General features: G+C 43.6%; 1 protein-coding gene across 28 annotated transcripts in view; it reads right to left on the bottom strand.

The window, feature by feature from the left end:
• CACNA1D (calcium voltage-gated channel subunit alpha1 D) overlaps window positions 1–21,209 on the bottom strand; it is a 194,813-nt gene extending 173,604 nt beyond the window's left edge. For 9 of the 28 annotated variants that reach the window (XM_081185237.1, XM_081185233.1, XM_081185236.1 and 6 more), the window contains exons 1-3: window positions 20,230–21,203; window positions 15,395–15,713; window positions 13,810–13,915 (exon numbers count right to left, since the gene is read on the bottom strand). In XM_081185237.1, the coding sequence (XP_081041363.1) occupies window positions 13,810–13,915; window positions 15,395–15,713; window positions 20,230–20,266 (462 nt within the window). In that variant the 5' untranslated portion in view covers window positions 20,267–21,203. Of the gene's footprint in view, window positions 1–13,809; window positions 13,916–15,394; window positions 15,714–20,229 lie in introns of all 28 variants that reach the window. The other 19 variants (XM_081185222.1, XM_081185215.1, XM_081185228.1 and 16 more) reach the window with 3 other exon arrangements.
• Window positions 21,210–23,644: the final 2,435 nt, after the last annotated feature.

A 23,644-nucleotide genomic window follows, 5' to 3' on the forward strand; every position in this document is an offset into this window, starting at 1 on the left:
ATGGTTTCCACCATAAAAGGACAGTTATCAACCAAATAAACCACATTAAAGAAACATAAACAGAGCCAGCCGTTTGCTTTTTATGTAACACAGATGGAACTAATATTATGACCTTCCTTGTGCTAGGAGTTAAAGGAAACCGAAGTGTGGAAAACAAACTTTCTAATGCAGGACGGCCCAAGTCATTTTGCTGCCTGAGACAAGATAGCGACCATCACCACTGCAAGTCCACCAGTCACTACTTACTGCTGGTGCCACAGAGATGCTACCTCAAGTTTTCTGAAGTTTTGCCAAAGTGCCTGGGCCTGGCAGCTGCTAGCAATGCCGGGTTGTTCTGACACCCCATGACCATGGGAGGCAGGCAACTGGAGAGATCTCTGATACTAGCCCATAAAAGAGTTGGTTCTGTTCTAATCACAAGCCATTTGGCTGCCCAGACAGAGCTAACCAAGTTAGTGCAACTCCAAATGCACCCAATATATTTCAGCCAACAGCTGCAAGGACCATTTACAAACGAGAGGAGCTGAAAGAGAACACCATTGTCTTGTCTCATCAGACAGCATATCAGTCCAATCCATTTTACATCCCTATGATTAGAACTTGGATGCAGTTATCAGCAGTTTTGTCTGTAGCAATGAGCGGGTGGCAATAGCCCTATTCTGGGATTCCTCCTTGCATGATTAAAATTGAAACCAAACAGAAGGAGTGTAGCTCATCTGCTTTGCATGTGAAAAGTCCCAGGTTCAAGCCCCAGCACCTCCAGGTAAGGCCTTGAATGTTCCCCATCTGAGCCACTGTCAGTCAGTGTGGACATTGTGCGCTAATGGCAGTCTGACTTGGCAGTGATGGAACAGGAACAAGACCATGGGTTCATAGTGGATAGCTCAGTGAAGATGTTGACCCAGTCTGAAAGGTGTACATTTCAGTATTACACAGTATAAGGCAGTCTTTGCCGGAAACAGGGGTCTAATCTTATTCAACCCTCTTAGGTGCACCTGGAAACCAACTAAAAGGCCAGTGCAGATGTGCAGAGTACAGGTGTGATATGCATGCTTTTAGCAAGCACCCTTTCATCAAACAAGAAGTTACACGCACTACTGACTGGGGTTTCCAAGAAGCTTAGTAGAGCAACGCAGTGGGGGAGTAACTGCAAGTGTAGTTTTTCTGAAACATTTGGCTTATGCTTTATTTATTCAGTAGTTGCAGCGTCTTGTTTATTGAGAACTAAAGCCTGTAAGGCTGGCGCTAGCATGAGGCTATCCTTCATTTACTTTCACTGATAGCTACATTGGCCAGGTTATATTGCTTTTATAACCTTGTACTGTTTACATTTCAGATAAAGAGCATCCCATGTTTGTCCTTTCTGTGATTTATGAGAAGCCTGATCTTTCCCCCATAATTCTAGGCAGTCCTGTGGAACCTTAAAACTTTAAATGTCAACAAAGATAGCTATTTCTTACAGATCCCTCTTCAGAAATAACAGCTAAAATGTTTATTCAATGTGCTGGAATTACCTACGCTCTCGGTTGCATATTTGAATACACAAATCCCATTCCCTTTTTGAGCAAAGGAGGAAATTAAATGGTGCTGTTATCTTTGTAGGTGGTCCTATGGCACATAACTAAAAAGCTCTCAAAGTGGGGCAAGGCCGCTATCTACAGTGGTACCTTGGGTTAAGTACTTAATTTATTCTGGAGGTCCGTTCTTAAGCTGAAACTGTTCTTAACCTGAAGCACCACTTTAGCTAACGGGGCCTCCCACTGCTGCCGCGCCGCCGGAGCACGATTTCTGTTCTCATCCTGAAGCAAAGTTCTTAACCCTAGGTACTATTTCTGGTAACCTGAATCGTATGTAACCTGAAGCGTATGTAACCTGAAGCATATGTAACCCGAGGTACCACTGTATTTAATAGTATAATTAAGTGCACTTTAGGTACAATTGGCAAGTGTTGTTATCTACTGCTTTTGTGTAGTTTTACAACTTACAGGCATTTTCATCTAAGTACACTGTACAGTTACACTGGGGTTAGAAGCAACTGTCCATTCTTTTGTTTAAAACAAATTCAGTTACTAAATGTAAAGATGAAATCCTGTACTCCAGATTCACTGCCTGGAGGTGAGGCAACTCAGGCAATACTGGAAGCTTGGCTGTGCTAGTGTTATCTTGGGATATGCCTTTGCCTGTGGGAATCTGCCACTATAACATTGTGGGCATGCCAACACAAAAATACTGTTGGCACAACTCTGACAGCAGAGGAGCAAAATGTGACCAGAAAGAAGCAGGCATATACCAAATCCTCCACTTCTTCAGACCCAAACCCCACAGTAATGGAATGTAATACCAACCTCAGAGGTGGAGTAAATAGATCTCACTGAACTCAATGGAAAGGTGAGGGGGGGCATAGAGTTATGCATGGGGCTGTTAAAAGCGTGCCAGCCTATGACTGCTTTGAGTCAGCAGTATTGTTATGGAAGCTGAGAATGTGGATGGCAATGTTGCTCCATTCTACGCTTCTCATTTCTTTTTCGTACTCCACTTTTGTGCCATACCAACTCTACATTAAGCCAATTTATACAGCTAAATGCCTGGCCAGCATAATGAGGCCATCAAACTTTCTGACCCAAGTACTGAAAAGACCCAGGGCTCTTAAATCTGTGTGCAAGTAAGTTAAATTCCAGGGATATTGCCTAAAGTCAAAATAGTTTACAGTTAAAACACATGGGGTTCAATGGTAGGTGGGATTGCCAAAGTTTTTTAGGTTTTTTTTTAAACCTGTCCCCATTAAAAAAAATTGCCCAGAGCGTAAAACTAAATGTGCACAAGTTAAATGTGCCTAAGTTGCGAGTTATAAATTGTATAAATTCCATTTACTGCTGCTTATCTTTTTCATTGTGTGCCACTGTTTTAATTATGATTGTTATTACTTTGATTGTTGCCCAGCAAGTAAGTATGGTTCCTGAAGGACAGATTTTGCACATTTAAATTAAATAAAATACCTGTGTGGCTTGTTACATTTCTGTTATAATAGGCAACTGAAAGAATGTGAAGATTCACAAACCTATGATGTACTTTACTCATGTCAAATCATGCTAACTTCTCAACCACAGCCAATATACTTTGTCAGTCAGCTGCAAATGCTTACATTGAAAGAGGCACTAGCAATGAATAACAACCTTAGTATTGCTTTGATTCACCCCAACCCCATTTTTCTACCCATAAAAAGATAAATAATTGAAAGTTATTTTTTAATATGAAGTAAAGGGACCCCTGACCGTTAGGTCGCACATGACTCTGGGGTTGCGGTGCTCATCTCACTTTATGCCTTTTAGCAAAATCAGCCAGGCTGATTTAACACTAGCTTTCACCTGCAGGGCTAAACTGTTTTGCGGGGTGGGGTGGGGGGTGGACCCTCTAAGAAACCTCGAGTAATTTATTCAAATTGCTCCTGAGAAGCTTAAGAGATGTCCCCAAGTTATAGATAAAGTGAAGTAGTGGCAGAGAGAACAGACATTTAAATGGTTTTTATTCTTTCTTGCTTGTATGTAAGGAACCAGCCCTTAGGCTAAACAGCATGCTATTCACATAGTTCACAAAGTGCAAGCTTTTTCTTTTACAAATTGCCAGTGTGGAAGGTCTGATTCAGATGAGGATCCTGGCATCAGATATATTGTAAGGATAGATATGGCATAGTGCATCTGCAGCAGCACAAACAGACCCCTTCATCTGCCCCTGCTGCAACAAAGCATATCTCTCCCATATCAGTCTCTACAGCCACAGCAGGCGCTGTAACACTTCAATGATTTGACGTCACCCTGAAAGGTGCACTACTCCATTGTTTCCCATGACAGAGGGATGCCAACAACAACAACTTTGCTCCCCGCTTCAGTACAATCTCGCTAGATCACTGCAAAACTAGACTTTAGTTTGCACAGGGATGGGGTGGGGGGTGGGAATTCCCATTCATTCCAATGGCAGCTTTCCACCCACAATGATAATTGCAAGTCAGGGGAGTGAGCTGAAACAGATCAGGTCAACAGCAGGGATGAAAGGGTTATAATTCCCCTATCACCTTGACAGAATCCCAATCAGGGTCTACAATGAAAAGGAAAAAGCTTGCACTCAAGAGCAAACTATGTGATTAACGTCACATACAGTTAAAATTAAAAAGGAAACCATTATATAAGTGTCCAAACTACTGAGTTTACCCATCTCCCTTTATTTGTAGTATCTGAAAATGAAATATAGGCACACCAATTGCAGCCCTATCACCACCCCTGCTTTTCAGAAAACCTTGCATAGTCAATAAAAATTGCTTGTAAATATCTATTGTCCTTGACATTTATTTCTGTTTTTAAAATAACAGTTCTTAATTTGGTTTGTGCGTGCGTGTGTATATCTGTGAGCACATGCACGTGCATACTGCATGTGTGTATTCTGCAAATCATCTTGGGTGTCATAAGTGATTTGTAAGTTTTCAAAACAAATAAATTCAATTATAAGAATTTTAAACACTACTTTAAGAAAATGACCAGGCAGATCTTATCAAACCGCTGCTACATGCTTTATATGAGAAAAGACATGCTCTAGCAGAGATAACATAAGCCAGGCTACTGTGCTTGCCATAAAAGAAACAAAAAGGCTTGTCTTCCCCCTAGTATGCTAGTTTTCTATGCAGATGGACAGTTTTGTATGGAGGAAAATGCAGTCAGGAACTGTCTGGGCACAGATTTACTGCACCACTGAGAACTAGACCAAAATCTTTGCAGGATCTCAAGTAGTAAGAGAAGATAAAAGAAGTCGTACACTTCAATATATCACAGAGCTAGCAACGTTAAATTCTCAGCTCGTATCTCTGTTCTGACAGAAATGCAGTGGGTGGCTTTTTGCAAGCTAATATAGTTTGGGTTTACCCGGCACGAAAAGAGATTTTAAGCTCTCTATCACACTCAACACACCACCTCTGGAAGGTTCTGGGTGCTCTCATGAGATCTTGCAGGCCAGTCCAAGTTCCCACAAGATCTTGCACAATCATCCCTAGCCTTCCAGAGCTGTTGTGCTGAACAAGCCTTGCCATCCAAGCAAGGCAAAAAGCTCAAAAGATTATTCTGCAGGTCTGCTTGGGTTAGTAAAGGTAAAGGTACCCCTGCCTGTACGGGCCAGTCATGACCGACTCTGGGGTTGCGCGCCCATCTCGCTTAAGAGGCCGGGGGCCAGCGCTGTCCGAAGACACTTCCGGGTCACGTGGCGAGCGTGACGAAGCTGCTCTAGCGAGCCTGCACCAGCGCAGCACACGGAAACGCCGTTTATCTTCCCGCTATAAAGCGGTACCTATTTATCTACTTGCACTTAAGGGTGCTTTAGAACTGTTAGGTGGGCAGGAGCTGGGACCGAACGACGGGAGGTCACCCCACCGCGGGGATTCGAACCGCCGATCATACGATCGGCAAGTCCTAGGCGCTGAGGTTTTACCCACAGCGCCACCCGCGTCCCCTCTGCTTGGGTTACCTAGCACAAAAAGAGCTTTTAAACTCTCCACCTTGCTTGCTAGCCAAGACCTGCTCGGCACAGCACCCCTAAAATTGCTGGGGGTGTTCTCTCTCCTCCTCCCCCACTAGCCATGCTGTGGCTCCTGTTGGAAATAAGTGAACACATTTCCTTCTCTTGAATTTGTAGGTAATGCATGTGTTACTTTAAACCACCAGAAAGTTCTGTGTAGTAATCTAGCCAGCATTTACTTGTAGTCTTTGCATTTGCCGAAGTTAAGCCACTCCTAAAAGTTGAGTCCATTTTTTGTTTGCTTTTCTCTCCAGACAAGATGTCTGCTATTTCTCGCTTTGTAGCTCTACTCATCCTATAAATAGTTCCTGCATTAATAAAGCCCTTGAACTCCAGAAACTGTAAATTTCCCACCTTAATTCACACTAACTATAAGCAGACCTTTCAATTATATGCAATTTTCATGTTGATGCAAAAAATTAAGGATGAAATAAATTGTAGAGGAAATATTCAGTGCTGAGTAGCCAAAATTCAGGCCCCAAGGACAACAGATAAAAATAAATAATAGGGCTAGAGGGACTATAGATAACCAAGGGCGAGAACCAGGAGGATATACACGAAGTAAAAGAGGCACACATTGAAACAGCACAGCTAAGAAAAAATCTGGAAAGATGTTCAAAGCACCCTCAGCCAAGGAAGGCACACATCTGATAGTTCATGCCTTACTGACAAAAAAAGCACCTACTTACAGCAACTTCCATGGTGCCTTGGATCCATCCACCCACATCCTTTTAGCCTCTTGGCAGCTGTCTCCAGGTCTGCGCCCTACAGTCCAGTTGCAGCACCAATGGAACCATGCCCCTCCACCAGTTTATGTACCCTCATCTGACCAGGGGTGGGGACACAATCTGAAACTTCTCCTACACGGAAGCAGTCACTGCTCTTCCCTCTTCAAGCCCTTCTTGGTCCTAGGAGACAGTGGGATGGGGGAACATGGGGACTTGTCTGGCCTGTCCCTGACCTGAAAAGCCTCTTCCTCCGTTTTCCTTCTGACACATTCTGCGCTCCCACCTCTGCTGCTCCGACCTGTCCTCTTTCCTCCTCCCTGGCTCCTGCCTTGTGAGAGGCACTAAACCCTATAAATCGCTGGTTCCCTCCCCGGGGTCAGACCCTAGCCGACCTGCCTCCCCCCCCCCACCAGAGCCCTGCCAATCCCTGCCAGAAGACAACCAAGGAAATGAATGTCATGAAAGCAATAAACAGAGGCAGAGTTAAGAGGTACTGTTTAGATAAGATCTGATTCTGACATTGTCCCCACAGAGAAAGGAGCAATTCTGAACACAATCTCACACTACCATTTTGTTCCAGAATACAATGTCATGTACAAAGCAGAACCATCTTCTGTATAGGATCCAACAAAAACTGGCTGATTCAGTGGCAGGGGAATCTAATCAAGACAGTCATGAATATTGCTTGCACGCAGTCAGTAAAAAAGCTTTACTAGCAGCAAGGCCAAATTAAAACAGTACAGACTTCCAAGATAAGGCCTAATGAATATTAGCAATTATCCCAGCGGGTGTGCTCATCAGGAAGGCAAAGAAGAGCAAAGGAAGAAAGAGATATTGTTCTTCTCACAAAAGACCATTCAAAAGAATCATCTTTAAAAACAAACTGGATTTTAAATTGTGTTTGTTTGAACAGTACAGGGTTTCTGCTATTAAAGAATGGACACTTCTACCTTAAAATTTAAATTATTCCTGTTTGTGAGATGTGCACATCCAGCCAAGGAGGACAAATGGCCAATAGTTAAATTCTTTATTGACAGAAGCATGTGCAGCAGCTCCTAAGGCGCAGATAATACAAACGTGCTCATACTTCTAGCAACCACACGAAAGGTAAAGGGACCCCTGACCATTAGGCCCAGTTGTGGCCGACTCTGGGGTTGCAACACTCATCTCGCTTTATTGGCCAAGGGAGCCGACGTACAGCTTCCGGTCATGTGGCCAGCATGACTAAGCCGCTTCTGGCGAACCAGAGCAGCGCACAAAACCCCATAAATCACTGGCCCCCCTCTCCTAGTTCAGCCCCTGGACCCCCTGCCTCCGCCAAACACTTGTCAGAGACCTACCAGTCCCTGACAGCACATTTGCCTTTGAGTTTTCTATTGGGTTATTTTGTTGCTTTGTTATTGCATTTTAAGGACATCTTTCACCTACAGACTTGGTATGTTTTACAGAAAAATCCTACGTGAGGTTTGGGAGAGGCACAGACACAGATCCACTGCTGTATCCCCATGCCCTGCGGGCTGACTTTTTCATTGCAACAGCCATTTCACTGCAACAGCACAGCTGAGCGGTCCAAGAACCAAGTCCGGTGGGCAATCTGCAAGGCTTGGACCCTCCAAATGAGTACCAAGTGCCCTACCTTTCCTCTGCTCTCACCCAAACACAGTTTCAGGGCTTTCTGCTTGCTACCATCACTAGGAAAAAAGCCAATAGTAGCTTTCCGTCCACCTGAGTATAGCCCGGGGCCCCATCACAACAGCCCTCCACCCTCCATCAGCACTCCTCTCTGATCATGAAGGACAGCAGAAGGGCAACAATATGCCTTTCAACTCCCTCCAGCGCATATGCGTTATATTGCACACTTGATAGTTATCCTTGGTCTGCAAAAATTCTGGGAACTGTAGGTCTGTAGGAGAGAGACTAGGAATTTCTAACAAAAATGATCAGTACACTCACCAAGCTAAAATTGCCAGGACTCTTAGGAAGAAGGGATCACAATGGTTATATTAAGACTTGTGATGCTGCTATAACCTATGCCACATCCTGCTTTGTTATTATCCACCAAAGTTCAAAAGTCCCCTAAGAAAACACATGATGAAATCCTAAGCTCATTCTGCTTTCTGCAAGGACCTCCGTAACATCTCATTCCACCCCAAACGTAAGCAGTGAGGACAAAACCGTGGACTTCAGGAAAAGGAGAACAGCTGCAGCAATTCTCCAAGGCAATGAATTCTCTACACCAATTGCTATTAACAGAAAAAGTCTCGAGCATATTGCTCCAGAAGTATTTTTGTTAATTATGATCCTACTTGTTCTAGTCCAGTGAAGTAAGTGCACAGCAGCTGGAGCTGCACACACTGATCTCTTCTTTTTTAAAAAAGAAAAAAGAAAATCAGTTGTTTGGCAGGGAAGGGGAAGGTTTTCCTACCAAACAGCTGATCACCAGCTTTTTCATATATATAAAAAAAGCTGCTGGATCAAAAAAGTGAAGTGCACATGCAGCATGTAGCTGCACACATAGTTCCTCGTGTAGCAAGAAATATGAGCACAGAAGTCTGCTTCCATATACCTATTGGTGGTAGGGCAACAAACTATTAGTTTTTATCAGGAGTACACTAGTGCTAACATTTTAAGAAAGGCAAATTTCAATAAGAACTGAATTCTGGAATTCATGTCTTCTTTGCTATCCTACTCTAATTCCACTCCATCTTTCTTTGGATTGGGGGGGGGAATACATCATATCTCTCTCTCTCTCTCTCTCTCTCTCTCTCTCTCTCACACACACACACACACACCCCATTTACGGATTTGGGTTTCTGAAGCAGTATGATAATATTTTCTGGCTTTATTATACATTTTTAAATATCACATAACATCCTATTTTATTCTGAGAGACAAAATGCTTTCTGCTTATGTTTTAGCAGAAGCTATCGCATTTTATCTGAGTATTTATTTTTGGCCTAGCAATCAGCTTTCTTTATTTGTAAGGTTATTCCTCCACCAAACTATCTGCTGCTACCAAAGTTCAGTGCTTTGAAACTGACGATGTTATGTCATCAGTGAACAGGCACATGAGGTTTTTTAAGGCCGCATGCTTAACTTTACACTACTGACAATGCCATGCTATACATGTCTACTCAGAAGTAAGTCCTATTGACTTCAATGGCACTTACTTCCAAATAGGTTTGTATCAGATTGCAGCCATAAAGTCTTGCAGAAAACTAGCTGCAAGGGGGGATCACAGTCACACAAATGCCTTTTCCTGAAGAATCTGTAGGCAAAGTATCATGCTGAGCAAGCTGAAATATGGGGGTCATCATTTAGTTTACAAAGTTCTCCACTGTAAATTGATTCAAAATGCCTTGGATGAGTTGATGGGTAAATTTTATTTATAAGTGCTGTCAGTCACAATTTGTATTAATCTAACGTTTACTGTGAGAATCCATTTGGGGGCGGAAATTGATTGTACAATTAATAGTTTCACCCACCTTGCCTACTGTGTTGATTGCATTCCATGGAAGATGGATTAAACTTTATAATCCGCCATATAAGTCACCTAACAGAGAAGCTGACATACTGATATTATTCACTAAAGTGAACTGCTCACTGTCGGTGTAATCAGTTATGCTGCTAGTGATGCACGTGGTCTGGGCGACTATAAAATAAAAATATCTTCCAGATCTCAGCAATTCCTTTTTACCCTTCACACAATACGCAGAAGAATGTCTTCATTTCCTAACGTAGGCAGGAAGTGCCACCATTGTAAACTAAAACTTAATCTATTATAAAAGAGGCACTTCTAGTGTTGGCATTCAAGGTGCGCAATACATGATGGCATTGGCAGATATTCTTCCTATATGCTGCTTTGTTTTGTTTGTTTTTTACTGAGTTTTATAAACAAGAATAATGTTATACAAATAAGTATACCAAGTTTTCTCATGTCATTTGTATATCACAAAAACAGCATAATAAATGTGGAAAAATATCTACAGCATACATTTCATTATTAGTGATCAACATATAAGTTCTTGGTTCATGAACTGGTTTAAACAATTAGGAAGAAAAAGAGAAAAGAAAAGAAAAGGGGGGAAGAGGAGGAGGGAAGAATGGCGAGTGGGGTGGAGTGGTTATGCTTCTTTTATTCTACTTAGTGGGGAGGGATTGTGTCAGTGTTACTTGTAAGGGTTCTCTTACTATTCATTTGTTGTGTTTCCTTGGTGGTGAGAGAGGTTAGGGGTGGCTTAGGGAGTGGTTGGTTGTCTTCGGTTGGCTGTAGTGAGAACTGTTCACAAGCAAACAAGCTGTCACCTTTCCCCTTCTAAAGTTCAGAACCCTGCCAATTATATGTAGTCGGGCTGTCAGATTAACCCAAAGACTGTGGGTGACACCCAATGCAGCCATACGCAGAATGGACCCGTTCAAAGCCCTAACAATCTGGACTAGTCTACCCTGCAACATGGGCAGCCGACCTGTGGCCAGCCCACCCTGATTTATAGTCAGTAAAATTTACTGTAAAATACACAATTCATGGTACAGGGGCTATCAATTACGTACAGTGGTACCTCGGGTTACAGACGCTTCAGGTTACGCGTTTTCGGGTTGCGCACCGCACCAAACCCGGAAGTACTGCAACGGGTTACATCCGGGTTTTCGGCATGTGCAGAAGCGCTGAATCGCGACCCGCGTTTGCGCAGACGCAGTGCTGCGGGTTGCGAACGTGCCTCTCTCATGGATCACATTCGCAACCCGAGGTTCCACTGTACTGTAGAATTACCATTTTTTTTGCTCTATAAGACTCACTTTTTCCCACCTAAAAAGTAAGGGGAAATGTGTGTGCATCTTATGGAGCGAATGCAGGCTGCACAGCTATCCCAGAAGCCAGAACAGCAAGAGGGATTGCTGCTTTCACTGCGCAGCGAATCATCTTGCTGTTCTGGCTTCTGGGATTCAGAATATTTTTTTTCTTGTTTTCCTCCTCCAAAAACTAGGTGCGTCTTGTGGTCTGGTGCGTCCTATAGAGCAAAAAATACGGTAAATATTACAGAGCTGTTGTTTTTAAATGTTCCTCATCCATCTAAATAGCTTGTATGCAATAATCAATTCAAATAAATTGTAGCCAATTAAGCTTTTCCTCAGTGCTCAACAAAGTCATTAAGGATTTGTGCAAATGTAAAATGTGTTTCTCTGAACACACAGTTGCATAATACATACAGTCCAATGAGAGCTCTATTGCCAATACCCAGTGTAAAACTCTGTGAAAAATCTACAAGGTTTTTTTGTGTAAAGAAACGTCAAAGGCATTTTTAAAAATGAAAGCAAGACGTATAAAAATAAAATACTTAAACTTGCCCATGAACTAAGCAAAAACAATTGGTTTTGGACAAGGCATAAAGGTGCAAAGTTAAAACAAGATGAACCCAGCTAAAACTCAATAAATTGCCAGCCTCTGATGCAGACAGATGCTTTACCCACTTCAAATAATGCTTTATGATATTGGTTATTAGCACAGACCTCCTAGTGGATTGACAGTGACAGAGATTTGTGTCCTAAATTTCTGGGAGCAAAAACAGACTGCTCAGATACACCGCTACATAGATTGTTCTTTACAGTGACCTGAATTGTGCTGTTTTTTCTGGTTTTTGTTGTCTGTAGCTGTTTAATATCATAATCTCAGTAAATTAAGAATACCGAAGGCATTGTGTGTGTGTGTGTGTGTGTGTGTGTGTGTGTGTAAAAACAGGTAACCAATGTTTTAAGGGGCTTTTCAAACAAGTGCCTTCATTGTGCAGTGACAAAAAAACCCCCAAAAGAGAAACAAACCAACACTATTTAGTATTACAGACTTCAAAGCACTCCTCATATACAGAATCTCAAGCTAGGATACGAGCAAGCAAAAACTGCATATCAAGAAATGTTGAATTCTTTCTATTTGGTTTTATATGTTTCAATCAAAAGATACCAAAGAAGTGTTTGATTGTACCTCTAAAAATACTAAACTGAGGATGATAAGCACCAATATATTTTAAAAGATTGAGAAAATAATGACAAAATCAATCGTGACTAACAGAATCGAAAGATTACTCAGATCTATTTATTTGGGGCTGGCAATATGCTCAAACAACGATCTGCAGACCACCTCTGCTTTCATCCTAGAAGGATGTACATGATTTGTTACAAAGACCCTATGCCTCAAGCATTAGAAATAAATCAAACTGCACAGAAGGCTTAAAAACTAGCTTGCTATCTAACATGGGAAGTTTTTCACATAGGACCTGATGTTCACATGAGGACACTTTAAAAAAAAAATCCCCCATACATGAACAGAAATCCCAACATGAGGAAGTGGCCACATTTGAACCGTCCCTAGGTATGTTTTCCAAGTCACTAGACCATGGGTAGGCAAACTAAGGCCCAGGGACCGGATCCGGCCCAATCACCTTCTAAATCTAGCTCACGGACGCTCCAGGAATCAGCGTGTTTTTACATGAGTAGAATGCGTCCTTTTATTTAAAATGCATCTCTGGGTTATTTGTGGAGCATAGGAATTCATTCATTTCCCCCCCCCAAAAAAAATATAGTCCGGCCCCCCACAAGGTCTAACGGACAGTGGACCAGCCCCCTGCTGAAAAGGTTTGCTGACCCCTGCACTAAACCACAGAGTCACAATGTATGGGGAGGGGGGCAGTTGTGTTACAGTATGAGAAATGTAGGTGTTCACTGGAAGACACAGGCTGTCATATATGAACTCTAGAGGATCATAAAATGATCCTGTGAAAAAGGCTGGAGAGATAACTTGCACAGTAGAGAACCTTCTTTGGGTTTGGGGAACCATTTTATCATGCAGTCATCTACTAGTTTGTAAACAGTGATTCCATGTGCAAAAGAGACTTTCCACTAGCAGAAGAATACCTTTGGATACAAGTCCATTGTTTTAATATATAAACCTTGGTATCTGCTGCATTTACATGGGTCAAACCCCACTGATGCTCTCACTGAAATCAACAGCATTATGATACCCTTCCCTCCAGAGTCTAATCTCTTAATTAAGGAGCTAACTTTGTCCATTACTTCCCAGTAAATCGTTATCACAGAATAATGCATTTAAAGGTACATCTCTATTGATAATATAAACCATTCAATGCTACCATGATTTTTATTTTAAAATGTGAAAATAATTGAAACTACATGAATAGAGAATAGTTCATGTGAGGGCTGAGCACTAAGACAGCAGACAGTATAAAACATCAGCAACATATAAATCCAATTACTGTGTTCCTCAAAATGCATTTGTATCGCGCCAAGAATTATCATAAACCATCTTATTATATCAGAAACCAGAGCGTGCCTATTGGAACTGGCAACCAAAGCAGCAAAACACATTTTAGAATGTTGGTTCTCATCTCACCCACCCCAACTAAATGTATAATTCATTCCATACTTTTATTAAGGTTTCATGTACATTTTTTTTAAAAAAATTAAAGAACTTCAAGCACAGGAGGGAAATTTAAAAAAAACCCCACATACTTACCAAGTTTTGATTTGTTGAATTAGAATCATCTTCTGGGAATGGGATGTAAACAGCTAAGGCCACACAATTGGCAAAAATAGCCAGTAATATAAATATGTCAAATGGTCTGGAGTATCTTGTCAAGGATCATCCAGTGTTGGGATATATTTATATAAAACTCAGTCTAATTCCTTACTAATTTCTGCATTCAGAACAATAGGCTTGTTTCTGAAGTAAAACTGACACGTTCAGGCTCTTCTTTTGACTGATGGAAGTGACAACCCCTCCTCCACAAGCATCCATTATATTGTCTCACCTAAATCTTTTTCAGCACATGACCTTTCATCAATGCCCTCTTTTTAGTAAGAAACTGCACAATTACATTATTTCAATACATTATTTTCAATTACAATATATATACAGATTATAGATATAGATATATCCAATTACTATAATATTAAATCAATATTTAGATTCAAATATTTGAAATGCTTACAGATCAGTTCTCTCCTCAGTGTAGATACAGATCATTAGTGCTAATGGAATCTGCATAGGCACAACAGCCATGGAATAAAACCACAGTGATATATGCCTATATCTGGATCCAACCCAATTTTGGCACATCAATTTTACATGGGTACGTAGAGATTATTAGCTAGGGAGAAAAATGTAAGAACGTGCTAGCGAAAAATCTGTAGCATTTATGGAATATAAAAATAACAGTTTTGACCAGCCACATACTTATGCATGGGTTGGTTCAACTGAAATTGGAAGCTGCAATCCCATTTACCTCTGAGCAACCCCAATTGAACTCAGTAGGACTTAGTTCTGGCTAGAAATGTATAGGATTGTGGGGTTAGTGTACTGACTATATCAAAAAAGGCAACTTTCTTTAGCAAGGTAACATACTACCCATCTTGCTCAAAAGGCTCTTCTGTACATTCATTTTGGAAGCACAAATTTATCCTATTAGAACGAAGTTCTAAATAGTGATGACACAATGAAGTCTCATCTTGTGGCATCAGGTAATTTGCTTTAATAAGCATATATGAATCTAAGCATGTGTATCTAAAACACCTCAACAATAGCTTAATAAATGTGAAATAAATCCTGAAGTCCAAAACACTATGTATTAAAGGATATTTTTAGAACTGCATTTTAAGAACACAAGACCTTGTATCTAAGGCTTACATAAAAGTAACATTCACTCCTCTCTGCCACATTTCATAAGTCCAAATCAACATGGACAGGCTATAACTTAGCAGTTTTAATCCCCTACCCAGGCTGCTTTTTCACCCAGAGGAGAAAATCTAACAGGGAAGATTTCGCCACCATCACCTCAGATGAATAAAGGAGGCTTAGGGGGACTGATTTTTAGTTGGGAAAGGGTTAAGCAGCTTTTCTCTACTGTCATTTTCTCCATTCCAATTTCTAACTTGCCCAGGCTGATTTTGGTTAAAATGAAAGGGGGGGGGAGTAGGAATACAGCAATAATACAGAATTCTGTGCAATATGTAGTCTAAGCCCAGGTCCATGTCTTTGACACACTTTTGAGTATTCAGAGTAGAGATGGTAAGAACAAAAAAACACTCATAAAAAAGGATACTTCCATTCTACTATGCCAATGCAGGCTCTCCGGATTGGGTTATTGAGGGATAAACAGAAAAGGGCCCGGGCTGGCCGACTGTTGGATGTATTACCCTGTTTTTTGCTCTTGGCATATTGCTGGCGTTTTCTTTGGGACAGAGATCCTACAGGTTGGGCTGGGGTGGTGCTCATGCTTTGGGCAGCCTTGGCTTGTCTAGCAGCATCAATTGCAGCTTGCCAAGATAGCACAGTTTGCTTGGATGGTGCTGAGCTGTTCGACTGGAGAATTGGTCCGTCACCAGGAAGAGGAATTTTGGTGCTATTTGCATAGCTTGCTTCTGTAGGAAAAAATGAGAAAAGGGGAGAAGAAGATGCATTTATCCTGTTTTAAAATAATCCTGTCCTTTTTAAACTGTTTTCACTATATTTTGAAGCATTTTAAATAATAATAATAATTTAAAGACTTGGGGAATCACATTTACAAACATTAGCATATGTGTTGACACGTTCTGAAGTTAACACACCCTGAATCGCCAAGGCATATTAAAGATATATCAAAGAAGCTGAATTCAAATCAATCAAACCAATTTTACAATTGATAAAAGAGTCCAGTTTCCAGTTAATAGAAGTTTCTTAATTTGATTGTTTGGTACAAACTGCCTCCGCTTGTAAGAGCAAACATTACAGATTCTCTTAAATCCATAATATGTGAAGTCATTTCAATCACTACAGAAACTGGAATGTATCCCTGCTGACATAAACAAACAAGCAAACCAATCCTTTCAACGTAAATATGCATTGCTTCTTGGCTAACATAGTAATTCTCTCTTTGATAACTGAACACACTTTCCCCAAAAGACAGTTATCTTTAATGCTATACAGCAATTACTACTACTATGGATCCACCAATTTTGTCTAGCATTACTTGTGTTTGCTACTAACTCTGCTCCTTTCCTGAGGCTACTGGCGTGTACAGAGGACTTAGGCAGAGCAGAGTCTTGCCTGTGGCTTTGTACTGCATTTTGAAGAAACTCAAGATTGCCTCCAAAGTACAGCATGAAAACAGAGGCCACCACTGCATCTCTCCAGGCTTGGGAAAGGGTTGAGTCTTGTCTCTTCATGTAGCATTTTGTCACATTGCATTTTGGGTGGTGTGACAGCAGAAACAAGGTATGGGGGAAGACTGCAATCAACCTGGCAGTCAAATCTGTGAACCCTTGATAATAACGAGCAACATGCCTCCTGTGATGACGGATAAGAGAACTTCTATAGAGGGAAGGCATGTATATTGCAGAGCACCCTGGGGTGGATTTTGCTTTCACCACAATACTGTCCCAAGAAAAGCTATTTATTTCCTCCTGTTGAAATGAATGGCAGAAAGTTAAAGGCTACACTCAGAGACACCACAGGATAAGGGGGGGGGGCTGATTCCCTAAACCAGGCCCCTAAGTCTAAGTTTTAAAATTAAAGCTATAAACCATCCTGATATCTGTTTCTTGGCCATGTCAGAGGGTGACAGAATGATTGCATGGTAGTCAGAATTGTGGGCACAGATTTTTGGATGTCATTCAGCAACAAGAACATCTGTATAATGAAAGCAGCTTGTGTTGTTTTCCCCCCCAGAAGCCCTTTACACACACCACAGCACACCCAGGTATACTAAATTCATAGCATCTACAAGATAAAGATGAAGCTGTTGGTCTATGGAAATGTACCTTTTTTGAAAGTATGTACCTTTTTTAGATTTTAAAAGCTAAAGACTTAATTCTTAACAGCCAGCCTTCTGCAAAACTCTTATTATGGCATGCATTCTTAATCAAAAAGTAGAACTGGAACATCATAATCTGCTCTGCTTGTGGATTCTAAATATTTAATTAACTCATTTCAGAGAGAACCTGTTGCAAAGCCAATGCCAATGTACGTTTTACTGTTAGCTTATACATCCAGCACTCACCCTCCTCCTTTCTCCTGCTGACTTGTATATTGAATCAATGCTTGAGTGCCCCCAGTCTTATATCCTTTTCTACATCCTCCATCTATTAGCCCATATATAGGCTATCCACATATAGCTTGTCACTGCTAACCATGTGCTCTAATCCAGGAGTGGCCAATGTGTGATCCTCCAGATGTTGCTGGACTGCAGCTTCCATCACCCTTCAACAATGGCTATCTGGGTCCTGTTGTAAAGCAAGCTAAGCAGATAATGAAAAATTCAAAATGAAAGCAGGTAGGGATAGCAGGGGGGCAGTGTGCCCTGATCCCCATAATGGCCATTGTCTACAGTGTCCTAAACTTCGGTGTTCTCCTAACCTGTATGGGAGGACAACTGGGACTGAAAGACCAAGGCAAAGCTTGGGTGCTCAGAGACGAAGCGATAAACAAACACAATGTGTGAGACTGCAGAGCATGCTTATTGCGTGCAATATGTGGAGGTTGGGATGAGAACATAAGAAGAGCCCTGGATGATCAGCGCAAAGGCCCATCCGACCAGTATTCTGCTCTTACTGTGGACAACTGGATGTTTATGGAGAAAGCCTGCAAGCCAGACCTAAGTGTCACAGCACTCTCCCCACTTGTGTTCCATAGCAAATGCTAATCAGAGGCATGCCACCCCCAATATTATAGATAGTATACAGCCATCACGGCTAGTAGTCACTGATAGACTTATCCTCCGTGAATTTGTCTAATCCTCTCTTAAAGCCACCATTGTTACTATATCCTGCAGTAGTGAAGTCCATAGTCAAAGTGTGGGCTGTGTAAAGAAATACGTTGCTTTGTCTGTCCTGAGTCTTCCAACATTCAGCTTCATTACATGACTCCAGATTATAGTATTATGAGAGAGTGAGAAAAATATGCCTTTTCTGAACCTTTCCCAACCCTACAAATATACTTTTCCAGATACAACAAGCAGAACTGAACAGAGTCTTCCAGGTAAACTTGCACCATAGATTGGTATAGTGGCATTACAACATTGGCTGTTTTATTCTCAATCCCTTTCCTTGTGTTCCACCCCTAACATAGAATTTTCCCTTTCCACAACTGCTGCGCACTGGCTCAACACGTTTATCGACACCTGAACTTATCCTTTTCCTGCCTTTTTTTGTACATGCATTTAGTAGGTGCCTTAACTCTCAAATCAAAGGTTTTTTGATCTTAGAATACAGAGTAACATTAGCAATGAAACTGGAATCTCTCTAACGTTTACACTTAAAGGATTGTTTGGAAGAAGCAGCCTAAATTGCAAAGAAAGAAGATGCAACGTAACTTGATAAGGATCTTAGATTCTAGCCTACCAAGTGTGCCTGCGGGAAGCAGCTTCTAACTGTGCTCTAAACTTGAGGATATATGTGAGGGGGGAAAGACGGAGGGATGCAAAGGAAATTAGAGAAAGAGAAATTGACAAGAAGCTTTGCACAGGCAGGGGGTGAACTAATATCTTTTGATCACTGCTCTTCAGACAGAACAAAGATGTAGCAATGATACCTTTACAAATGCTTTTTCTCCCTTTACTGAGGCAATGGGGGGGGGTGTTGCCATGTCCTGTGCTCCTTTGCATAATCTAGTGACAAGAACCTAATTGTAGCTTCTTGTGCTGCTTCACCTCCAGTGCTGTGAGCACATACAGAGATGCAAAACAGAGGTTGATTGGGGGACAGCTTAAGATGGCTCCCTTGGGGTGGGTGAAGGTTGGGGAGAAGGTAACTCTTGGATGTTGCTAGCATGTTTCCCACAGACCAAAGAATTAATGGATCTTGCATTAAATCTCAGAGAAGGGAGAGTGGGGACAGAGTCAGAGAATGATGAGTGGCTGACCCATCAGATTGCACGGGTCACATCAGCAGCTGGGTCCATTGCTAGGTTACCCAAGGAGAAGAAGAGTTCCTGCCTCAGGTGACCGTTTGATGCAACAGCAAACGTTGTCAGATTCACTCTACAATTATTTCTCCTAGAACCGTTTCGTAATTCCGCCCCCTCCTCCAAGTTGCACTGCTTTCTCCTTCTTCCTCCCCCCCCCGCACTTCCGTCTTTCTATTTTTATGGGATGTCAAAAACGAAGGCGGTCAACCTCTTGACCCCTCTCCTTGGCAAAGGGGCACCACTGAAAGTGAACTCCAAAAGAGGGAGGGGGCTTATCTTGCCCCTGGCGCGCGCGAGGAAAAGCACGCGCGCGCGTGCGATATCAAAGTCGCTGTCAATTTCAGGAGAGATGAATCATTTCCACGCAGCTCGCTCTCTGGGAGAAAGAGGAGCGGGAGGTTGGCGGGGGGGGGGGGCAGCAGCAGCGCCTGCCCGAGCCTGTTTGCAAAGGCGATTAACACACACACGAGCCCCATGTGTCGTCTCTCCCTCGGCGCTCGGCAAAGAGGTGGAAGGGGGAGGGAGAAAGCGCTGCTCGCCCGCCTTCCGCAAGAGCCTTAACCACCACGGCACATGCCCGGGGCACCCACAGCGAAAAAACAAAAACCCCAAGCCTCCCGTCGAAAGGCGCCGCGTCCCGCTTCTCGCCCTTCCTTCCCTCCCCAGCCTCGCGGCGAAAGGCAGACGTGCGAAATCAATGCAACGCGCTCCCGCGGGAAGGGGAGGCGGCCGCGGGGATCCCGCGCACCGGGGGCGGCCGCGGGAGGCTCGCTCGCCTTCGCCTCGGGAGCCTGCCATAACCCCGTGACCCCCAGCCCTTCCTTTCGCCAGCCCCTTAATCCTCCCCGCGGTTCCCTCCTCTAATCCCAACATCCCCAAAATCCCTCGCTCTTTTAATCCCAAGGCATCCTCCTCCTCCTGCTGCCGCGGTTGTTGCTGCTTGGGGAGGCGGAGAGGGATGGAGGTGGGGGGCTGGAAGGTGAGGGCGGCTCTTACCATCAGGGAGCTGCGACTGCTGCTGCTGGGGCATCATGGTCACTTTCCTGCGGGGCCCCCCGAGACGCGGGCGCCGCTCCTTTCGCCCTCCTTCTGCCCGTCGCCGCTCCAAGCCAGGCGTGAGGCGATGCCCCCCTCTTGGCCCTTGCCCCTGCGCTGCCTGCTATCCGGCGGTCCCCATGGTGGCAGAGCGAGCGAGAGGGCAAGGGCTTGGGAACGGGGTGGGTGGGAAGAGTCGGTGGGTGGCTACTACAACAACCACCACCGCCGCCGCCGCCGGTTCTTCTCCGCCGCCGCTGCTTGCAAATCCCTTCGAGTTTGGGCCAACATGACACTCACATCCGGGTGACACGGGCGCTCTCCATCCCTAGCAACCCGCCGCCGCCGCCGCGGCTGCACCCTCTTCCCGCCCCGGCTGCCGCCTCTCTCGAGCCCGCAGCCGCTGCCTGGCTGCCTCCCGCGCAGCCGTCGCCACGCGGGTTAACTCTCTCGCGCCTGCCGCCGCCGCCGCCACCTGCTGCTGCTCAGCGAGGAGGAGGAGGAGGAGCAGGCGGGCGCAGCGAAGGAGAGAGGCAGGCTGAGCCGCGCAGTAAGCAGCCTAGAGGCGAGCTCCAGACCGGCGTCCACAAATAGCAAGGAGCGCGCCGCGGCCTTAACCCCTTCCTCCCTCCTCCTTCGCGCTCTTGAAGGTCTTGGAAGCGGGAGAGCGCAACTGCGTTGCGAGGGGGTTCAAGGCCGCCGGGAGACCAGGCCCGCCTCGGGCGTGCAAGCTGCGCTTCGTACTCCCAGAAGAGCTGCGTGCGTGCATGCGTGCGTCTGGGCGTCTGACCCACCTCTAGCTCCTCTAACTGGGCGTGAGCCTCTCGCTAAGGCGGCCGGGCGCGTATTTGCCACCAAGGGAACCTCCAGGGTCAGAGGCTTGCAGCGCCTGGGCTTTGCGCGCGGTTTTGCCCATATGCGAACTTCCGGTGGCATCTGGGCGGCGGATGCTGCCGCCCTGGTAAATAAGAGCAAGGGAATTATGGAGGGAGGCCTTGCGTGTGAGGGATGGGCATTTTTTACACAGAGGGGGGGAAAGCAGCAAAAACTACACTGAAGCTTCTTGTGTTGCACACGTGTTTGTGAAAGGTGGCAATGCGGGTGGAAGAGAAAGCATCTCTTCCTTGTCACCCAGGGGAATTTTACACTTGCCTTAGGTCAGGACCAGCCACGTGTTGAAAACGCGACGGCCAGCAGGCTGTTCGTATTGGAAGAGGTGAAGTTGTGGGCAGGATGCCTTTTCCTCCTTCCCACTGCAATCCATATCTGAGAGTTAGGAGGGAAGGGTTTCCAAGTCAGATCGTGTGCATGCGCTGACTGATTCAAATGAGCCCACCATCACCATGCCTTTATTTTATTTTTTTTAAAGTAAAGCACTGTGGAGGAGGCTTGATGTGGCTCCTCATGACTGAAGTAAATGTACTGTGCATATCTTCTTTTGTTAGTACACTAAGAGTTGATCAGCTTGACAGGGAACTTTGACTCAGGGAGGGAGGAGAGTAGGTGGGTTTCTTCCTTACATAACTTGCACTGCTCCCCCTTTCATCATTTCTTTTCCCATTTCTCCTCTTTCCTCTACTGCCCACTTTTGGCTGGAAAGGTTAGCCAGGGAGACTGGTGCTGGTGGCAGCAAAGATGCTCTGGTCAACGTTGAGTGTCCCTGTTAGCAAAATGGCTGCTCCTCCTTTCGCTACTTCCACTATGGGGCAAGAGAGTTTGTCTGGCATAGCTTAGAATGGCTTAAGCAGAATGACATATGAGAATCAGAAGATGGAGGGTTAGTTGCTTTCTCTCTCACTTAACTGACAGAGACTCTTTAGGCACTATGTGCACCCACTCTGCAAGGCACACGGAAACACTTAACTAGCGCTCCTTCTGCTTCTTGTCACACTAGCGCCTAGGTGGCCAAGTGGCACTTTGCTTTCCTCTACCGTCCTAACTACAACTTCAGCAGCCTAGTCAGGAGTAGAAAATGACAGGAGTAGTTTAGAAAGACTGTACTTGTGGATCTTTCATCCATCACCTTCCATGACGTATGCTTTCAGATCTATATCCATGCCGCCATTTACACCCACTTGTTGATCCCCTATTCATTCCAAACCTCTTTAATGAGCCAATACCATACCAGCCACTAACCTGTTTTCTTTCCATGTGTAATAGAGGCAGCCAGTTTTATCTAGATAAATATACAACAACAATAACCTGACTTGGGTCCTCATTGCTCACATACTGAGGGAGCAACTTCTGCCAATCCCTCCCCCTTAATCTGCAGCCTCACCTATCATTTCCCACACAGTTTCCAACAGTCCACCAACCCTGAGAAGCAGGGTTTTTTTGCAAGAGGGGATACAGGGGGCTGCAGAAAGAAGCAAGAATGCCCAATTCCATGAACTTCCATTCAAAGAAAAGAAGTTAGGATCCAAGCCAATGTTTCTAAGTGTTCTCACACTGCTGACATTTTACTTTTGCAACTCAGATAGCATATAGTTTAGTAAATACATCAAGTAATTTAATGCAAATTATTTATCTTTGTTTTGACACTCTGGAGTTGTAATTTTTTTTAAAAAAAAATTACATTCATACTTCAATATCCTAATTTGTAATATTAGAACTGCATATGAAACACTTTAATTAAATTATCCAATGAAATAGACGCTAATGAATACAGTCATTCATCCTGCAGAATAGGTGATTTTCATTTGCTTTCTTTAGTAAACTGAGATATCCAATTATTCTGCCAAAATTGATTTGTTTTTAGTACATTAATGGAATACAGTGTTGACTGTCTTATTTGCTATTACATTACTTACATGCTCAATGTTAATACTTGCCTATGTTTATTAGCAAATGCTGTGAATAATGAGATTTTGGAGGGGGAAATAGCTTTTAATGGAATAAACGTAGTGTTCTTGTCTGCAATGTTATCCCTGTAACATCACATCATACCTTACTGAAATAATTCTTTCACACTTTTATATTAGTGAAATGGCATGTGAAGAAGCTAGCCTGTTAATTGTTCACTCTCTCCCCACTAGTCTGAAAAGTAATGATTTAGGGATGTAAATCATAATTAGGGGAGCAATCCAAGCCGCTGGTGTGCAGCAACAGGGCTTAAAGGAATAGTCACCAATGTTCACTCTGGATAGGGTAAAATGTGGGGAGGGAAATCTTGTATTTTTGTTGCGCCAGCTCCAGGGTGGCACAGAAGAGCGGTCCTGGTTGGGCTAAATGCTGGTAGCTGCACCATCTTAGAATTCAGCAGATCCATTTTGGAAGTATACAAGAGGTGTGGTCAGGAGCTCTGTGACAGCAAAGGTCCACCCCTGATGGAAGATCCAGCACAACCATGCAAAGCTGGACAGAGGGACATCTGCAC

Source organism: Podarcis bocagei (assembly GCF_964188305.1).
Source record: "Podarcis bocagei genome assembly, chromosome: 2".
Classification (NCBI taxonomy): Eukaryota; Metazoa; Chordata; class Lepidosauria; order Squamata; family Lacertidae; genus Podarcis; species Podarcis bocagei.